This window comes from Hylobates moloch, unplaced genomic scaffold (genome assembly GCF_009828535.3).
Source record: "Hylobates moloch isolate HMO894 unplaced genomic scaffold, HMol_V3 SCAFFOLD_19, whole genome shotgun sequence".
Lineage (NCBI taxonomy): Eukaryota > Metazoa > Chordata > Mammalia > Primates > Hylobatidae > Hylobates > Hylobates moloch.
Window position 1 is genome coordinate 56,629,244 of NW_026652294.1, and position 17,938 is coordinate 56,647,181.

General features: G+C 43.1%; 1 protein-coding gene across 1 annotated transcript; it reads left to right on the forward strand.

Moving 5' to 3' along the window:
* The first annotated feature begins 8,720 nt into the window (after nt 1-8,720).
* LOC116458431 (cyclin-dependent kinase inhibitor 2A) lies at nt 8,721-15,795 on the forward strand. Its single transcript, XM_032138035.2, has 3 exons — nt 8,721-8,872; nt 12,332-12,638; nt 15,305-15,795. The coding sequence occupies exons 1-3, from the start codon at nt 8,747-8,749 to the stop codon at nt 15,316-15,318; spliced, it is 447 nt and encodes a 148-aa protein (XP_031993926.1). The 5' UTR covers nt 8,721-8,746; the 3' UTR covers nt 15,319-15,795.
* Nucleotides 15,796-17,938: the final 2,143 nt, after the last annotated feature.

Sequence of the window (17,938 nt, forward strand, 5' to 3'; positions counted from 1 at the left end):
TTTGTTATCTATAAATCAAAATGGTGGCTTTTTAAAAAGCAGTTTTGCAATATATTCAAGAGCCTTCTACCCTTTGAAAAACTGCAATACTATTTTTAGTAGCAATTAGAAACACCTTAAATATCTGATAACAGGGACATCATTAAGTAAATTATAACTATTTTTCCAGTGGGATGTGTTACAGCTGTTAAAAGTAGCATTTATGAAGTGTTTTTGGAGAAGTTTGGAAAATGCTGTAATAAGTTAGAAAAAGCTCATTTCAAAATTGCATAATATTCACAATGTAAAGATTAAGCAAAGAAAAAGGAAGAAGTATTTCAAAATGTTAATAATTATTGCTTTGTGTGGGGTAGTTTTTCATTTTCTATGTGCAGCTAATTCCTTAATTATTTTTACATATGTGAGCTTTAATCAGGAAAGCAAATCATTCAAAAATGAAGGGACTGAATTAAGTGACTTTCAGGGGACTTTGCGTGTCTTTGAGTTCCAAATTTCTATCACTAGGTATTACTACTGAAGAATAATCATAGAAGCACAGTAGTTTCTGAAAATGGAGAGTCAGTAATCTTGGCCCAGGTTTTGCAACTTGCTCTAAAGCAGAGTCCTCAAAGAAAAGGAAGCATTGATGAGTTGTCCACAATGTACTGGATAAATTATCATTAGGAAAACAGGTATTGTAGTAGGGAGAGTGAGGACCTCTCAAACAGAACGGAGAACCTTAAGTTTGAACTTTATCTTCTTTTCCTTATTACTTAAGCACTCTGAGCCTTTTTTTTTGTCTGCATTATGAAGAAAAAATAATACTCTCTATCCCATGGGACAGCTGTGGAATTATAAATTACACATATAAAACTGCTTAATGCTTGTCACATAGTTGGGGTTGAAAAAATGATAGCCATTATTTTCTTGGCAACTTTTAATGAATTTTTTATTATCTCTATTTCTTTCTGCCTATCTCCTCTAATTATGTTTATTATTTTTTTTGTTCCTCAGGATGAGGCCAATTCTCAATATCTGTGCTGTACATAATAAACATATATACCAAATATGTGCATATAGTATGTACATACGTACATACTGTGCTAATCTTTTAGTGTTCTCAGCTGATCAAATAGCTACAAATAGATATAAGTAATTCGCCACAAGTAATTTATCAACATAAAAAACATTTACAAAAAAGTTAAGGAATAATTGTTTTCATGAGCTGCAAAGTGTCCTCATTTCACAAGAGTACACCGAAGAGATATTTTAATAGTAAATTTCTCACATAGATTTAAAATCACATTTGTTTTGCACATAATTTAGAAAAGACACCTGCTATATAATAAGTAATATACCTTTAAGTTTCCTTCAAAATATTCTTGGGAAGATGATAATAGGTACTGCTAATTCTACACCCAGTTAACATTTTGGAAACTAAGGTTGAAAATTGTGACTTAACTATAATTATGCATTAAATCTACAACACATCAAAGAATTTTGCATTTTGTACTCCTTACTAAGATCCAGTTTGAGTAGGAAGATAAATTTTACAGTAATTCTGAATGAGCGAAGATAGCACAGAGTTTCTAAAAGAGTACCTTCCTTATAGCAAATACTAAATAATTGTGCTATATTGAATTTAATTAAATAGAGAATAGTAAAAGGGAGAAAGAAACATCCTCTATCTTGAAACTTCTAGAGGTCTACTCCCAGGGACACATTGTTTTTTCCTAGCAAATCTGTTTGGAGGTCTGCTATACTTTCTCAGAGGTCTCCCTTTCATGCTGAAGCTATCTTTTTTCCTTGTGGAACATAAACAATTAAATACCTTGCAATTATTTACCTAAGAAAGTGCTTCTTTCCCATTTAAAATGCTCTTACCACCCACATTGGACCTTGATTATCAGAATTTTTATCCGGGGCACCTTCAGGAGCACTTTGGCACTTCGGGGCTAAACCACAATCTGTTTTTACATGTTTGTGATTATACCCATTTTGTAGATCAAGACATTGAAGCTAGTAAAAAAAAAAAAAAAAAAAAAGTCATTTTTTCAGGGTAACAAAGTAGGTTGTAGAGCTAGGACAGGGACTCTAATTTCCTTACATTACTGCTTTTCTAAATTAAAGGGATGCATGGAATTATTCCTCCATTGCCTTTGCCTTCAAATAATTATCTATTGCACCCAACATCCTATTCTAGAACTCATTTATGAAGGCTTAACACAGCTGTACCTGGGAGCTCCATTACAGGGCATATATCTCACTCTCATAAGCTACTTCCTAAGGAATTCTCTTTAATTATGGGATCTTCTCCAGACTCTGAAATCTTTTTCTCCTGGTAACTAACACAAGTGTGAGGTGTCATTTATCAGAATGCATCACCCCAGTCTTCCCTCCTCAAATGATTACTGTAGGCTCCACTCGAGAGCTCATCCCAGTTCAAGACCACCTTCCTCCTCCAGAGAAGCAAATATATATATATATATATTTATATATATTTTATATATGTATAAAATATATATATAATATATTAAATATATATAAAATAAATATATATATATTTTTTGAGACAGAGTCTCGCTCTGTTGCCCAGGCTGGAGTGCAGTGGCGCGATCTCGGCTCACTGCAAGCTCCGCCCCCCGGGTTCACGCCATTCTCCTTCCTCAGCCTCCGGAGTAGCTGGGACTACGTGCACCCGCCACCTCGCCTGGCTAATTTTTTGTATCTTTAGTAGAGATGAGGTTTCACCGTGTTAGCTAGGATGGTCTTGATCTCCTGACCTCGTGATCCGCCCGCCTCGGCCTCCCAAAGTTCTGGGATTACAGGCGTGAGCCACCGCTCCTGGCAGAGAAGCAAATATACTGATGGTTGCTACCAATACATGCTCTTGACTAAGAAACCTTCTTTCTTAATTAATATTGACAACTTTAAGCCGAGTGCCTGACATATATTAGGTACTCAGTTACTCTTTTTCAAATAAAGTTATGAATGATTATTCAAATAAAAGTAACTTTTATTTGTCTACTAGTTTTATTATGTTTATTTAATTCATTAGAAAGGCCATGTACATAGTACAAAATTCAAACAATACAAATCATGAAATGTGAAAAGTAAGTCACATGCCCATCCCAGTTCTTCATTTCCTTACCTCACAGGTAACAGCTTTTCCTGTATCTCCCCAGAGATATTCTATATATATTTTGTTTTTAACACCAAGCTATATTTAAAACAATTATCTTTAATAATAATGTTAATATTGAGACTGGTAAAGAAATATGTGTGTATTATCTCACCTCAAGCGTAAAGAATAGAACAAGAGAGAGCCCATTTTGAAAATTATGGACAGTGAATCTAGAAATAATCTCAAAAGATTTCGCAGTCAAAAATTAGTTCATTAGATACATGAGAACTGTCACTCAATCTCAGTGTAGAGCTATTGCCTCAACTCCCTTTATTTTCCTAACAAAATCATCTTGCTTATCCCATGAAATATGTGCATATCGTACCTTGCCAATCCTACAATGCCGCGTCAGAACCAGAACCCAACTCTGGAACACTACCTTCTCAAGTATCTTTCTGTCTCTTTCTGGTAATATGTTGAATTAATATTCACATCTAGTATGACTAGTCTTTGATTTATAGGGTTGCTGAAATAGTAGCACCACTGCAGGGCTTTCTTTAGTTTAAAGAAAGTGATCAGGTGTCCCTACTGTGTCATGATCTCCACCCTCAGCTGGGTTCTCCAGTCTGATTTTAAAGAACAAAACAAAAGGCTTCTCTGTCTGAGTCTTACTCAACCCATCCTCTCTACTCATAAGAGGTATTCTAAACCTTTATGATTCTCAAACTTCCTAACCCCCCATCTTATTTTCACTCTGCAAACAAGCTAACCTCCTCATTCATAGAAGGAAGTGCCTCAACTTCCTCCCCGTTCTGACCTTTTCTCCCTCCCAAATCTATGTATCTCTTGTGACAAAATCTATACCACTGCTGTACTTTGAGTTCTATTTCTTCATTACTTTTGAGGGACCTCGGGTCCTCAAAAATATCTTATCTTGCCTGTGTACTTAACTTTTCTTTTATTCTCTTCTAACTTTCCCTTCTCTTCACTTGGCACTTGCCCTTCCAGGTATGTGTGTGCTCAGGTCTCTTCCACCTTCCATCTGCCTCACTTCATGACATAGGGCCTTGAACTATCACAATCAAGCTATGAAAGAGTAGTCAACACAGTGTCCCCACTTCCTTGCCATCCCATTATCCTAGTTTTTCTTTTGACTCTCTGAGTCGTCCTTCACAGGCTGTTTTTCAGGAATAAGTCTAAATGAATTACTTTCAGTTTTCCTAAACTTCTATGCCTTTGCACATCCTCTTACCTCTGCCTAGTATATCTTTCTCCTTCTTTTCCATCTTTAAACTCTCACATCATTCTTCAAGACTGGGATCAGCTCTCAGCATCCGGAAGCCTTTGCCTGCTAGAGACAAATGAGAATCAGTTTGGTCCCCTTTTCATTTTCTTGTATCATTCTGTGCTTTATTTTGGTCTTCTAAGAGCATTACATGCCTCATTTAATCCCTAAACAACTGTTTGAGGCAAGTACAATTATTATCCTAATCATGCAAATGAGAAAACAGAGGCCCAGACATGTTGAGTAACTTTGATAAAAGTTAAAGAACCAATAAGTGGAACAGTTGAGGTTTGAACCCTGGCAATCTGACTCTAGAGATATTATGTTTGACCTACTCCCCTCTACCCCCACCCTATGTCTGCCCTTAGTTTCTGAGCTTGTTGAACGAATGAACAGGTGGTAGTCTTTTTTTGTGATAAGACTGATCAGAATTAAGACAGATTTAAATTTCACAGTGTAGAATTTTCAAAACTGCCAAGGCAGTGCAAATCTAAAAAAAGAATGGCATTCTCAGGAAAGAGGAAAAGTAAGTGTGAGAATAATAATAACAATAACCAAAAAACTTTAGTAAATTCTAGTAAATGTAGTAAATTTTTACATTAAAAGCTTCTGGACATACATTATCATATTTTACAGCCACATGAAATATATTATAATCCCATTTTGTACATAGGAAATCTGAGGCTGGCATAAGGAGCACCAAGATCCAGGACTTTATATTTTCATTCTTCTAGGGTTTTGCACCTCAGGTCGATATGTATGAGTAAACTGAGAGCATGGTGGGCTCTTTAACAGAAAAACTAGGAATGTTTTCCCACTATTATTAACTATTTACATAAGATTTTTAAAATTTTATTATTATTATACTTTAAGTTTTAGAGTACATGTGCACAACATGCAGGTTTGTTACATATGTATACATGTGCCATGTTGGTATGCTGTACCCATTAACTTGTCATTTAGCATTAGGTATATCTCCTAATGCTATCCCTCCCCCTGCCACTACATAAGATTTATAATAGATAATGGACTTCAATTTCTAGAGCAAAATGGCCCCACCCAAGGATGCCATAATCCTTCCAGAGCTCTACTGCAAAATATGAGATATACATATCTAAAACTTGTTCTTGGTATTTCCAAAGCAGTCAACTTTTATACCTGTTTATAATGCATCCAAATGTTGTTTTTATGTGGTTGCATCTCCCATCTTCTTCACCAATAGCTGTATGTATTTTTCACAAGAGCTGAAAGAGTTATTGATGTAGGAATCCATGGTAGAGTTTCAGAGAAATCCCTGAATTCCCTGAAAGTTTTATCTAGAAATACATGTGCAAGTGAACACATCTTTTTTAAAAAAAAAATCATTACATACTTTCTTTTTTTAGAAGGTATTTCAACAGACTCTTGAAGGAGCCTACTCTTCCCACTCTCCCACCCCCATTAAGAACCACTGTAGGCCAGGTACGATGGCTCATGCCTGTAATCCCAGCACTTTGGGAGGCTGAGGTGGGTAGATCACCTGAGGTCAGGAGTTCGAGACCAGCCTAGCCAACATAGTGAAACCTCGTCTCTACTAATAATACAAAAATTAGCTGGGTGTGGCAGCATGCGCCTGTAATCCCAGCTACTCGGGAGGCTGAGGTAGGAGAATTGCTCGAACCCGGGAGGTGGAAGTTGCCGTGAACCGAGATCCTGCGGTGCCATTTCACTCCAGCCTGGGCAACAGAGCGAAACTCCATCTCAAAAAAATACAAAACAAACAAACAAACAAACAAACAAATGAAAAGAACCATTGTATTAGTGATGGAAATGTGTTCCCTCCCTCCCATCCTGGCAACCACTCTTTCTTCCTCCTCCATCATAAAATACCTTAAACTAAACTAAAAGAATTTTATTTATCGGTAGTTTGAATTTTCCATATCATTGCTACACAGCTAATTGAGAGGTACCCCGAGGAAAATATAAATGGTACAGTAATGCATTGTAGATTTTAATAACATACTTGACATCCCAAATTGTTTTCATTGGCTTCATTTTAAAAACTACATGTTTTAAAATCAAGCAGACACTAAAAGTACAAGATATACTGGGTCTACAAGGTTTAAGTCAACCAGGGATTGAAAAATAACTTTTAAACAGAGCTGGATTATCCAGTAGGCAGCTTAAGCATGTGCTCAAGGCATCAGGAAAGTCTGAGCAATCCATTTTTTAAAACATAATACAGGCCAGGTGCGGTGGCTCACGCCTGTAATCCCAGCACTTTGGGAGGCCGAGGCGGGCGGATTTTGAAAAGCTTAAAAAGTAGTAGTCATAGGAAAAATTAGAACTTTTACCTCCTTGCGCTTGTTATACTCTTTAGTGGTGTTTAACTTTTCTTTGTAAATGAGGGTGGTGGAGGGTGCCCATAATCTTTTCAGGGAGTAGGGTCTTCTTGGTCTTTCTTTTTTTCTTGAGACCGAGTTTCGCTCTTGTCTCCCAGGCTGGAGTGCAATGGCGCGATCTCGGCTCACTGCAACCTCCGCCTCCTCCTGGGTTCAAGCGATTCTCCTACATCAGCCTCCCGAGTAGCTGGGATTACAGGCATGCGCCACCAAGCCCAGCTAATTTTGTATTTTTTAGTAGAGACCAGGGTTTCACCATGTTTATCAGGCTTGTCTCGAACTCCTGGCCTCAGGTGATCCGCCTGTCTCGGCCTCCCAGAACGCTGCTTTATAGACGTGAGCCACCGCGTCCGGACTTTCCTTTTATGTAATAGTGATAATTCTATCCAAAGCATTTTTGTTTGTTTGTTTGTTTTTTTTTTTTTGAGTCGGAGTCTCATTCTGTCACCCAGGCTGGAGGGCGGTGGCGCGATCTCGGCTTACTGCAACCTCTGCCTCCCGGGTTCAAGTGATTCTCCTGCCTTAACCTCCTGAGTAGCTGGAATTACACACGTGCGCCACCATGGCCAGCTAATTTTTGTATTTTTAGTAGAGACGGGGTGTCACCATTTTGGCCAAGCTGGCCTCGAACTCCTGACCTCAGGTAATCTGCCCGCCTCGGCTTCCTAAAGTGCTGGGATTACAGGTGTGAGCCACCGCGTCCTGCTCCAAAGCATTTTCTTTCTATGCCTCAAAACAAGATTGCAAGCCAATCCTCAAAGCGGATAATTCAAGAGCTAACAGGTATTAGCTTAGGATGTGTGGCACTGTTCTTAAGGCTTATATGTATTAATACATCATTTGAAGTCACAACAACCCCTATAAAGCAGGGGGCACTCATATTCTCTTCCCCCTTTATAATTAAGAAAAATGCCAGGTATTTTCAGTAGGAAAGAGAAATGTGAGAAGTGTGAAGGAGACAGGACAGCGTGTAAAGCTGGTCTTTGGATCACTGTGCAACTCTGCTTCTAAAACACTGAGCACTTTTTCTGGTCTAGGAATTATGACTTTGAGAATGGAGTCCGTCCTTCCAATGACTCCCTCCCCATTTTCCTATCTGCCTACAGGCAGAATTCTCCCCCGTCCGTATTAAATAAACCTCATCTTTTCAGAGTCTGCTCTTATACCAGGCAATGTACACGTCTGAAAAACCCTTGCCCCAGACAGCCGTTTTACACGCAGGAGGGGAAGGGGGCGGGGAGGGAGAGAGCAGGCCGACTCTCCAAAAGGAATCCTTTGAACTAGGGTTTCTGACTTAGTGAACCCCGCGCTCTCGAAAATCAAGGGTTGAGGGGGTAGGGGACGCTTTCTAGTCGTACAGGTGATTTCGATTCTCGGTGGGGCTCTCACAACTAGGAAAGAATAGTTTTGCTTTTTCTTATGATTAAAAGAAGAAGCCATACTTTCCCTATGACACCAAACACCCCGATTCAATTTGGCAGTTAGGAAGGTTGTATCGCGGAGGAAGGAAACGGGGCTGGGGGGAGGATTTCTTTTTAGCAGAGTGAACGCACCGAAACACGCCTTTGCTGGCAGGCGGTGGAGCGCGGCTGGGAGCAGGGAGGCCGGAGGGCGGTGTGGGGGGCAGGTGGGGAGGAGCCCAGCCCTCCTTCCTTGCCAACGCTGGCTCTGGCGAGGGCTGCTTCCGGCTGGTGCCCCCGGGGGAGACCCACCCTGGGGCGACTTCAGGGGTGCCACATTCGCTAAGTGCTCGGAGTTAATAGCACCTCCTCCGAGCACTCGCTCACGGCGCCCCCTGCCTGGAAAGATACCGCGATCCCTCCAGAGGAGTAGAGGGACAGGGTCGGAGGGGGCTCTTCCGCCAGCACCGGAGGAAGAAAGAGGAGGGGCTGGCTGGTCACCAGAGGGTGGGGCGGACCGCGTGCGCTCGGCAGCTGCGGAGAGGGGGAGAACAGGGAGCGAGCGGCGGGGAGCAGCATGGAGCCTTCGGCTGACTGGCTGGCCACGGCCGCGGCCCGGGGTCGGGTAGAGGAGGTGCGGGCGCTGCTCGAGGCGGGGGCGCTGCCCAACGCACCGAATAGTTACGGTCGGAGGCCGATCCAGGTGGGTAGAGGGTCTGCAGCGGGAGCAGGGGATGGCGGGCGACTCTGGAGGACGAAGTTTGCAGGGGAATCGGAATCAGGTAGCGCTTCGATTCTCTGGAAAAAGGGGAGGCTTCCTGGGGAGTTTTCAGAAGGGGTTTGTAATCACAGATCTCCTCCTGGCGACGCCCTGGGGGCTTGGGAAGCCAAGGAAGAAGAATGAGGAGCCACGCGCGTGCAGATCTCTCGAATGCTGCGAAGATCTGAAGTGGGGAACATATTTGTATTAGATGGAAGTATGCTCTTTATCAGATACAAAATTTACGAACGTTTGAGATAAAAAGGGAGCCTTAAAGAAATGTAAGATGTGCTGGGACTACTTAGCCCCCAATTCACAGATACCTGGATGGAGCTTATCTTTCTTACTAGGAGGGATTATCAGTGGAAATCTGTGGTGTATGTTGGAATAAATAGCGAATATAAATTTTGATCGAAATTATTCAGAAGCGGCCGGGCGCAGTGCCTCACGCCTTGTAATCCCTTCACTTTGGGAGATCAAGGCGGGGGGAATCACCTGAGGTCGTGAGTTCGAGACCAGCCTGGCTAACAGGTGAAACCTCGCCTCTACTAAAAATACAAAAAGTAGCCGGGGGTGCTGGCAGGCGCCTGTAATCCCAGCTACTCCGGAGGTTGAGGCAGGAGACTCGCTTGAACCCGGGAGACTGAGATTGCAGTGAACAGCGAGAGGGAGCCACTTCACTCCAGCCTGGGTGACAGAGTGAGACTTTGTCGAAAGAAAGAAAGAGAGAAAGAGAGAGAGAGAGAGAGAGAGAGAGAAATTATTCAGAAGCAACTACATATTGTGTTTATTTTTAACTGAGTAGGGCAAATAAATATATGTTTGCTGTAGGAACTTAGGAAATAATAAGCCACATTCATGTGATCGTGCCAGAAGTAATATGTAGTTACCATTTTGGGAATATCTGCTAAAATTTTTGCTCTTTTGCTATCTTTAGCTTACTTGATATAGTTTATTTGTGATGGAGTTTTCAATTCCTCATTTTTGAACAGTGGTGTTTCTCCTCTCCCTACTCCTGTTTTGTGAGGGAGTTAGGGGAGGATTTAAAAGTAATTAATGCATGGGTAACTTAGCATCTCTAAAATTTTGCCAACAGCTTGGACCCGGGAGTTTGGCTTTGTAGTCCTACAATGTCTTAGAAGAGACCTTATTTGTTTAAAAACAGAAAGGAAAAGGAAAAGTGGATAGTTTTGACAATTTTTAATGGAGAAGGGAGAAGAACATGTAGAAAAGGGGAAATGATGTTGGCTTAGAATCCTAACTACATTGGTGTTTAATATAGGAACACTTATTTATATAACATCTTTAAGTACTAAATTCGTATTAATATATTATCAAATGGGTTTAAGCATCCTACACATTTTAATTTAATTGATTCATTTTCTTTTTGCTTTGGATTTCTATCATGATTTAAATATTTACACATGGGTTACTTTTTAGATTTTTTTCATACTATGAAATATAAGAAAAACCTTTAAGGCTAGTTTTATGACCAAGACGAAGGACTTCATTGAATACACAAAACAATAAATATACTGCAACATTTTGTCTTTCTTTTTGTAGCTGCAATTTGGTTTGCTTATATTTTCTCTTTGTCTCTTTGAAAACTGAGTCGGTTTCACTTTCTCAGGACAGGATTTAATAACCATATATAATTTAGTATAATTCCTTGATTTAGGCAAATTATGCGATTTGTGTTTAGTATGAAATGTACCTAAAAATAAGTAACTCCTCTTTAACACCACCATCCTCAAACTAATATAACAAATAACAGTTATCCTAAAATAAATTGTCTACTTCCACCATGCAACACTCAAATTTTCAGGTGGCTATGACTGCAGACAGTATTTTAAAATTCCTCTCTGGAAATGTCTTTGTTTCCAAGATGATTTAGGAACCAAAGAGGTGACCATCTCTTGTTTAATGAACTCTTAAATCATAAACTTGGATAGTGTTTTAGTTTCCTACTGCTGCTGTTACAAATTATCACAAATGTGTTAGCTAAAACAAACACAAAATTATTATTTTACAGTTCTAGAGATCAGAAGTCAAAAATGGGTCCATAGGGTTTCATTCCTTTTGGAAACTCTAAGGGGCAATCTGTTTCCTTGTCTTTTCCAGCTCCTAGTGACAATCAAATTCCTTGGCTCATAGTACCTGTATTTTCTCTGTGGCCTGTGCTTCCATTCTTATATCTTCTCTCTGACTGTGACCCTCTAATAAAAACACTTGGGGTTATGTTGGGCCCACCCTGAAAATTCTGGATAATCTCCCTCAAGACCATTAATTAAATCACATCTGTAAAGCCTCTTTTGCCACATAAGTTAATATATTAACAGTTTTTGAGGATTAGGACATAGACATTGGGGGGCATTATTGAGCCTACCACAGGAAGGAATTTTAGGGCTAATTAGACTAGCCTTCTTATTTTACACTGGAAGAAATTGAAGTTTTGGAATTGGAGAGCATAATGCTAAATGAAATAAGCCAAATACAGAAAGACAAATATCACATGTTCTCACTTATCTGTGAAATATAAAACAATTACATTCTTAGCAGTAAAGAGTAGAATGGTGGTTACTGGAGCTGGGGGGTGGGAGGAGTGGGGAGATGGTCATCAAGATACAAAGCCTCAGTTAAGATGGGAGGAATAAGTTTGATTGTTTTTTTTTGAGATGTGTTTCACACCATGATGAATATAGCTAAATAGTAAATCCCAAATGCTCTCATTTGACAAAAATGTCAAATATTTGAGGTGATGGATAGGTTACTTAGCTTGACTTAATAATTCCCCATTGTGTTCAAAGATCATAACTTCACATTGTACCACATAAATATATACAACTGTACTATGCCAATATATAATTTTAAAACTAATATAATGAAAAAGAAATTGAAGTTCAACATTCCCAGAAGCTAAGGGTAACTTAAAAGTTTTGTGAGAATTTGTTTTAACAAACAAACAAGTTTTCTCTTTTTAACAATTACGACATTCTGCGCTTGGATATACAGCAGTGAACAACAACAACAAAAAATCTCCAGGCCTAACATAATTTCAGGAAGAAATTTCAGTAGTTGTATCTCAGGGGAAATACAGGAAGTTAGCCTGGAGTAAAAGTCAGTTTATCCCTGCCCCTTTGCTATTTTGCCCGTGCCTCACAGTGCTCTCTGCCTGTGACGACAGCTCCGCAGAAGTTCGGAGGATATAATGGAATTCATTGTGTACTGAAGAATGGATAGAGAACTTGAGAAGGAAATTGGAAACTGGAAGCAAATGTAGGGGTAATTAGACACCTGGGGCTTGTGTGGGGGTCTGCTTGGCGATGAGGGGGCTTCACACAAGCTTCCTTTCCGTCATGCCGGCCCCTACCCTGGCTCTGACCACTCTGCTCTCTCTGGCAGGTCATGATGATGGGCTGCGCCCGTGTGGCGGAGCTGCTGCTGCTCCACGGCGCAGAGCCCAACTGCGCCGACCCCGCCACTCTCACCCGACCCGTGCACGACGCTGCCCGGGAGGGCTTCCTGGACACGCTGGCGGTGCTGCACCGGGCCGGGGCGCGGCTGGACGTGCGCGATGCCTGGGGCCGTCTGCCCGTGGATCTGGCTGAGGAGCGGGGCCATCGCGATGTCTCACGGTACCTGCGCGCGGCTGCGGGGGGCACCAGAGGCAGTAACCATGCCCGCAGAGATGCCGCGGAAGGTCCCTCAGGTGAGGACTGATGATCTGAGAATTTGTACCCTGAGGGCTTCCAAAGCTCAGAGCATTCATTTTCCAGCACAGAAAGTTCAGCCCGGGAGACCAGTCTCCGGTCTTGCCTCAGCTCACGCGCCAATCAGTGGGACGGCCTGAGTCTCCCTATCTCTCTGCCCTGCCAGGGCCGCAAATGGGAAATAACCCCGAAATGGACTTGCGCACGTGAAAGCCCATTCTGTACATTATACTTCCCAAAGCATACCACCACCCAAACACCTACCCTCTGCTAGTTCAAGGCCTAGACTGCGGAGCAATGAAGACTCAAGAGGCTAGAGGTCTAGTGCCCCCTCTTCCTCCAAACTAGGGCCAGTTGCATCCACTTACCAGGTCTGTTTCCTCATTTGCATACCAAGCTGGCTGGACCAACCTCAGGATTTCCGAACCCAACTGTGCGTGGCATCATCTGGAGATCTCTCGATCTCGGCTCTTCTGCACAACTCAAATAATCTGACCCTCCTCAACTAATCTGATCCTCCGCTTTATGCGGTAGAGTTTTCCAGAGCTGCCCCGGGGGATTCTGAGGACATCCGGACCAAGACTTCGCTGACCCTGGCAGTCTGTGCACCGGAGTTTGCAGCACTCTATGGCAGACAGAGGCCCTCTCCTTTCCCTCTTAAACTTGTGCAAGAGATCGCTGAGCGATGAAGGTAGAATTATGGTCCTCCTTGCCCTTGCCTTTCCTTTTTGTGATCTCAAAACATCCTCCCTCCGCCCCCATTCCATGGCCCCAGTTCCCTACCCCCACAGCTGTCTGCTGAAAGTGCCAACATTACTCAATTGTTTCTGGGAGAGGAACACTTTTTTTTTTTAAAACAAAATAGATATATGAAGCAATACACGGGAATTAACACGAATATTTAAGGTAAAACATGACCTTGAAGATTATGAAATCCATCTTATTTTGGCCCAGAACGGGGGCACTGGGCTCCTTGGACCACAGGGGAGCCGGGGAGGACAGGGTGGAGAGTTAGCTCTAAGCCCTCTGTTTGGAGATGCTGTAAATACAGAACGCAAAATCACCTTCGAAGTTAAAGACGCGAAGTTCTTCTTTACTCGGCCCCTCCTCCCCCCCAATTCCCTCCAGTTACAGCTAGCATCCAGGTCCCGGTGAAGAAGGAGACTTAGGCTCCAGTTACACCTAGCATCCGGGTTCCGATTTAGAAGGAGCTGCCAATTACAGCGCGGTTCCAGGGCTGAGCAAAAAGCCAGAGGAGCCAAGTGGGAGAGGGAGTAAAACTATTGAATTGGGCCACAAGCAAATGAATAAACTGAACGACTCTTAACCAAACCTAACATATTTAATCCAAGCACACAAGTCTTTCATTTCTTCCTTCCTCCCTTCCTTCTCTTACTCCCCAACACCCCCCTTCAAGCACAATTAATTATATAGTTAGATTCCACTGCGTGATCAGCCCTGTTCTAGGTGGTGGGCACGCCAAGGTGAATGAGACCAAACTAGAGTCTTGCCCTCATGGGATTTACATTTGGAGACAGGGCCAATCTGTTGCCCAACCTGGAGTGCAGTGGCGCGATCACAGTTCACTGCAGCCTCAACCTCTCTGGCTCGAGGGGTTCTCCCACCTGAGCCTCCCGACTAGCTGGAACCACAGGTGCAAGCCACGATGCCTGGGTTTGTTTGTTTAATATAAACGAAGGTCTCACCATGTTATCTGGGCTCAAGCGATCATCCCCTCTCCTCCTCCTAAAGTACTGGGATTACAGTCCCAAGCTATCGTGCCCGACCTGGGAAACAGACGTTAAGGAAGATAACAACCTATTTTCAGAGGGCGAGTTTATAAAACCAATGCAATGGGTAAATATGAAGTGTGAATAGAAGGAGAAGCTAAAGAGTGGTCGGAGAATCTAATGAAAGCTACAAGAGGAAGAAACTCAAGTGCAAATGCTGCCTCAGGAGTAAACGTAAAAAGAGACTCTCAAGTGCAACTGCTGCCTCAGGAATAAAATAATCTTGAGACTCTCAAGTGTAAATGCTGCTTCGGGAGAACCGAATGGCGAGCTGGAGCCCGTACGCAACGAGATTAGAGAGGAAGGCAGAAGCCAGATCATATGAATAAATGAGCATCCATTTTGTTTCAGAAATGATCGGAAACCATTTGTGGGTTTGTAGAAGCAGGCATGCATAGGGAAGCTACGGGATTCCGCCGAGGAGCGCCAGAGCCGGAGGCGCCCTTTGGTTATCGCAAGCTGGCTGGCTCATTCCGCACCAGGTGCAAAAGATGCCTGGGGATGCGGGAAGGGAAAGGCCACATCTTCACGCCTTCGCGCCTGGCATTGTAAGCAACCACTGAGACTCATAACACTCGTTTTCTTCTTGCAACCCTGCGGGCCACGCGGTCGCGCTTTCCCTACCCTCGGCCGGGTGGACCTGGAGCGCTTGAGCGGTCGGCGCGCCTGGAGCAGCCAGGCGGGCAGTGGAGTAGCTGCTAGACCAGGGAGGTGTGGGAGAGCGGTGGCGGCGGGTACATGCACGTGAAGCCATTGCGAGAACCTTGTCCATAAGTACTTCAATGCCGGTAGGGACGGCAAGAGAGGAGGGCGGGATGCGCCACACATCTTTGACCTCTGGTTTCTAACGCCTGTTTTCTTTCTGCCCTCTGCAGACATCCCCGAGTGAAAGAACCACAGAGGCTCTGAGACACCTCCGGAAACTTAGATCATCAGTCACCGAAGGTCCTACAGGGCCTCAACTGCCCCCACCACAACCCACCCCGCTTTCGTAGTTTTAATTTAGAAAATAGAGCTTTTAAAAATGCCCTGCCTTTTAACGTAGATATATGCCTTCCCCCACTACCGTAAATTTCCATTTATATCATTTTTTATATATTCTTATAAAAATGTAAAAAAGAAAAACACCGCTTCTGCGTTTTCATTGTGTTGGAGTTTTCGGGAGTGAGCCCTCACGCCCTAAGCGCACATTTATGTGGGCACTTCTTGCTAGCCTCGCAGCCTCCAGAAGCTGTCGACTTCATGACAGGCATGTTGTGAACTAGGGAAGCTCAGGGGGGTTACTGGCTTCTCTTGAGTCACACTGGTAGCAAATGGCAGAACCAAAGCTCAAATAAAAATAAAATAATTTTCATTCATTCACTCATTTATTGTCAACATTTATTGAGCACCTATTACAACAATTTCATTGCATGGAAGACAGCATCGTTTCTGACACTCACTGTTGTTTCATGTATCTCTTAGAAAAATGCTGCTGTTAGACATCTAACGCTATTTATCTTGAGGTGATAAAATATCAAAAGCCGTGTCTCAAGATCGATGAAATGCGGTTAAAATGATGAATAGAAACTCTAAGGGGATCTCATATCGATAGACTCTAGACTGGCACATCTGGAGATCCGTATTTATCCGGCTTCCGCTTCCAAATCACGCGAGGTTTGGGATATTTTGCTCACTAGGCCTCAGCCGGGTAACTGAATCCAGCCAAACCTGGCCCACAGTCTCGGAATCCGACTCGGCTCCCAGTCCCCACCTCGGCGTTCCGAGACCCCCAGTCTGGGGTTCCAGAGGGCTGTGAGGTTGCGAATGACTGCTGCCAAACCGGAAGGAACTCTGCGGTTCTCTGCCACAGTGGGATTGTTACAGGCACGCGGCTCAGACTTCACTGCGATTGGGAGATGCTCCTGTCCACGCTGCCTCATCCCATGCTGGAGCACTGCGCCTCTATTTTTTTTTTTTTGAGGGTACACGCTACATAACATAAAATTAAAAATTTTAAAGAGTAGAATTCAGTGGCATTTAGTACAATGTTATGCAACCATCACTCTTATCTAGCTCAAAACATTTTCGTCAACTGCATAGGAGGCCCCATTAAGCATACCTGTTAAATCCTTCTTGCCTCCAACTCCTGGCAACTACAAATCTCCTTTTGTCTCTATAGATTTACCTATTCTGAATATTTCTTATAAATAGGATCATACAATATGTGACCTTCCGTGTCTGGCTTCTTCACCAAGTGTAGTGTTTTGGGGGTTCATTCCTGCTGCAGCATGTATCGGTACCTCATTTCATTTTATGGCTGAATCATATTCCATTGTATGAATATACTGGAAATTGCTCATCTACTCATCCAGTGATGAACATCGAGTTGTTTTTTGGCTTAAAATTATTCATAGTGTTCTCATATAAATATAAACATGTAATTATTATTTTTATTCATATTTATTACATTATTTATTATTTATATATTTATATTTTATTGTATTATAATATAATAATTTTATAATATTATTATACTATGATAATATAACAGACCGACTCCTATGGTCTGTCGGTGTGCTCTTCCACTGGCGTGCTCCCTTCCGCTGGGGTGCCCCGCTCCACGTCCAGTTCCTCCAATGAGTTCCTCCGGACATAGAGCCGCTTGTGTGTCTGCCTGCTAGGGTCTCAGGGTTTTCATAGGCAAAGGATGGGGGCGGGGCGGGACAGGGTGGTCTTGGGATATGCAACATTTGGGCATGAAGGAAGGAGTGCCTGTCCTCACCTAGGTCCAGTGGGCACAGGCCCAGGCGAGGGCCCTTACCTGGGACCCGCCTTTGTCTACTCAACACTTCCCTGCCCCTCTTCCCTATCATTGCGTTTCAGTTACCTTTGCCTTGGTTCAGCCCTCACTTGGTTGCTGTAAACTTTCTTACTGTTTCCCAGAGTTCCCACGAAGTCAATTCTGGCAACTTTTGCTTATTTTTCTGTTTCTATACAGGAATGGGTCCTACGAGCTCACTACTGTACCACTTTTGCTATTATCTTTTGTTGTTGTTCAATTTGTTTTGTTTTAGGGCAGGATGGTCAAATGCTTATGATGTGCCAATTTCCTGCCTCCATATATCTCCTGTGCCTGGTACGCAGTGCCCATGCCCGGCATCCTCACTTTCTGGGCATCTGTCCATCAACATTTCTCTGAAGCTCGCTAGCTCTACCACGCAGCTGTCCCCCTGAAAATTTTCTCCACCTTCTCCTGCAGCTGTAGGAAGCTCACCTTCCTCCTTACCCTTCCTCAACCCCACTCCTGTTCTCTCCCTTTTTCCCCCTTCCACCCACATTTCCCCGACTTCTGCTGGGGGTGGGAGGGATAACCGATTCACAGACATTCCCCTCCCCCTCGCCGCTTCTCGGGCGATTGCTAGTTCGCAGTCCTACGCTCCACTCGCCAGCAGGCTCCGCTGTGGTGTGAGCACCTCGGGGAGCGCAAAGGCGTCCGCTTTGAGGCACTGGGCCTCGGGCCAGGCAGA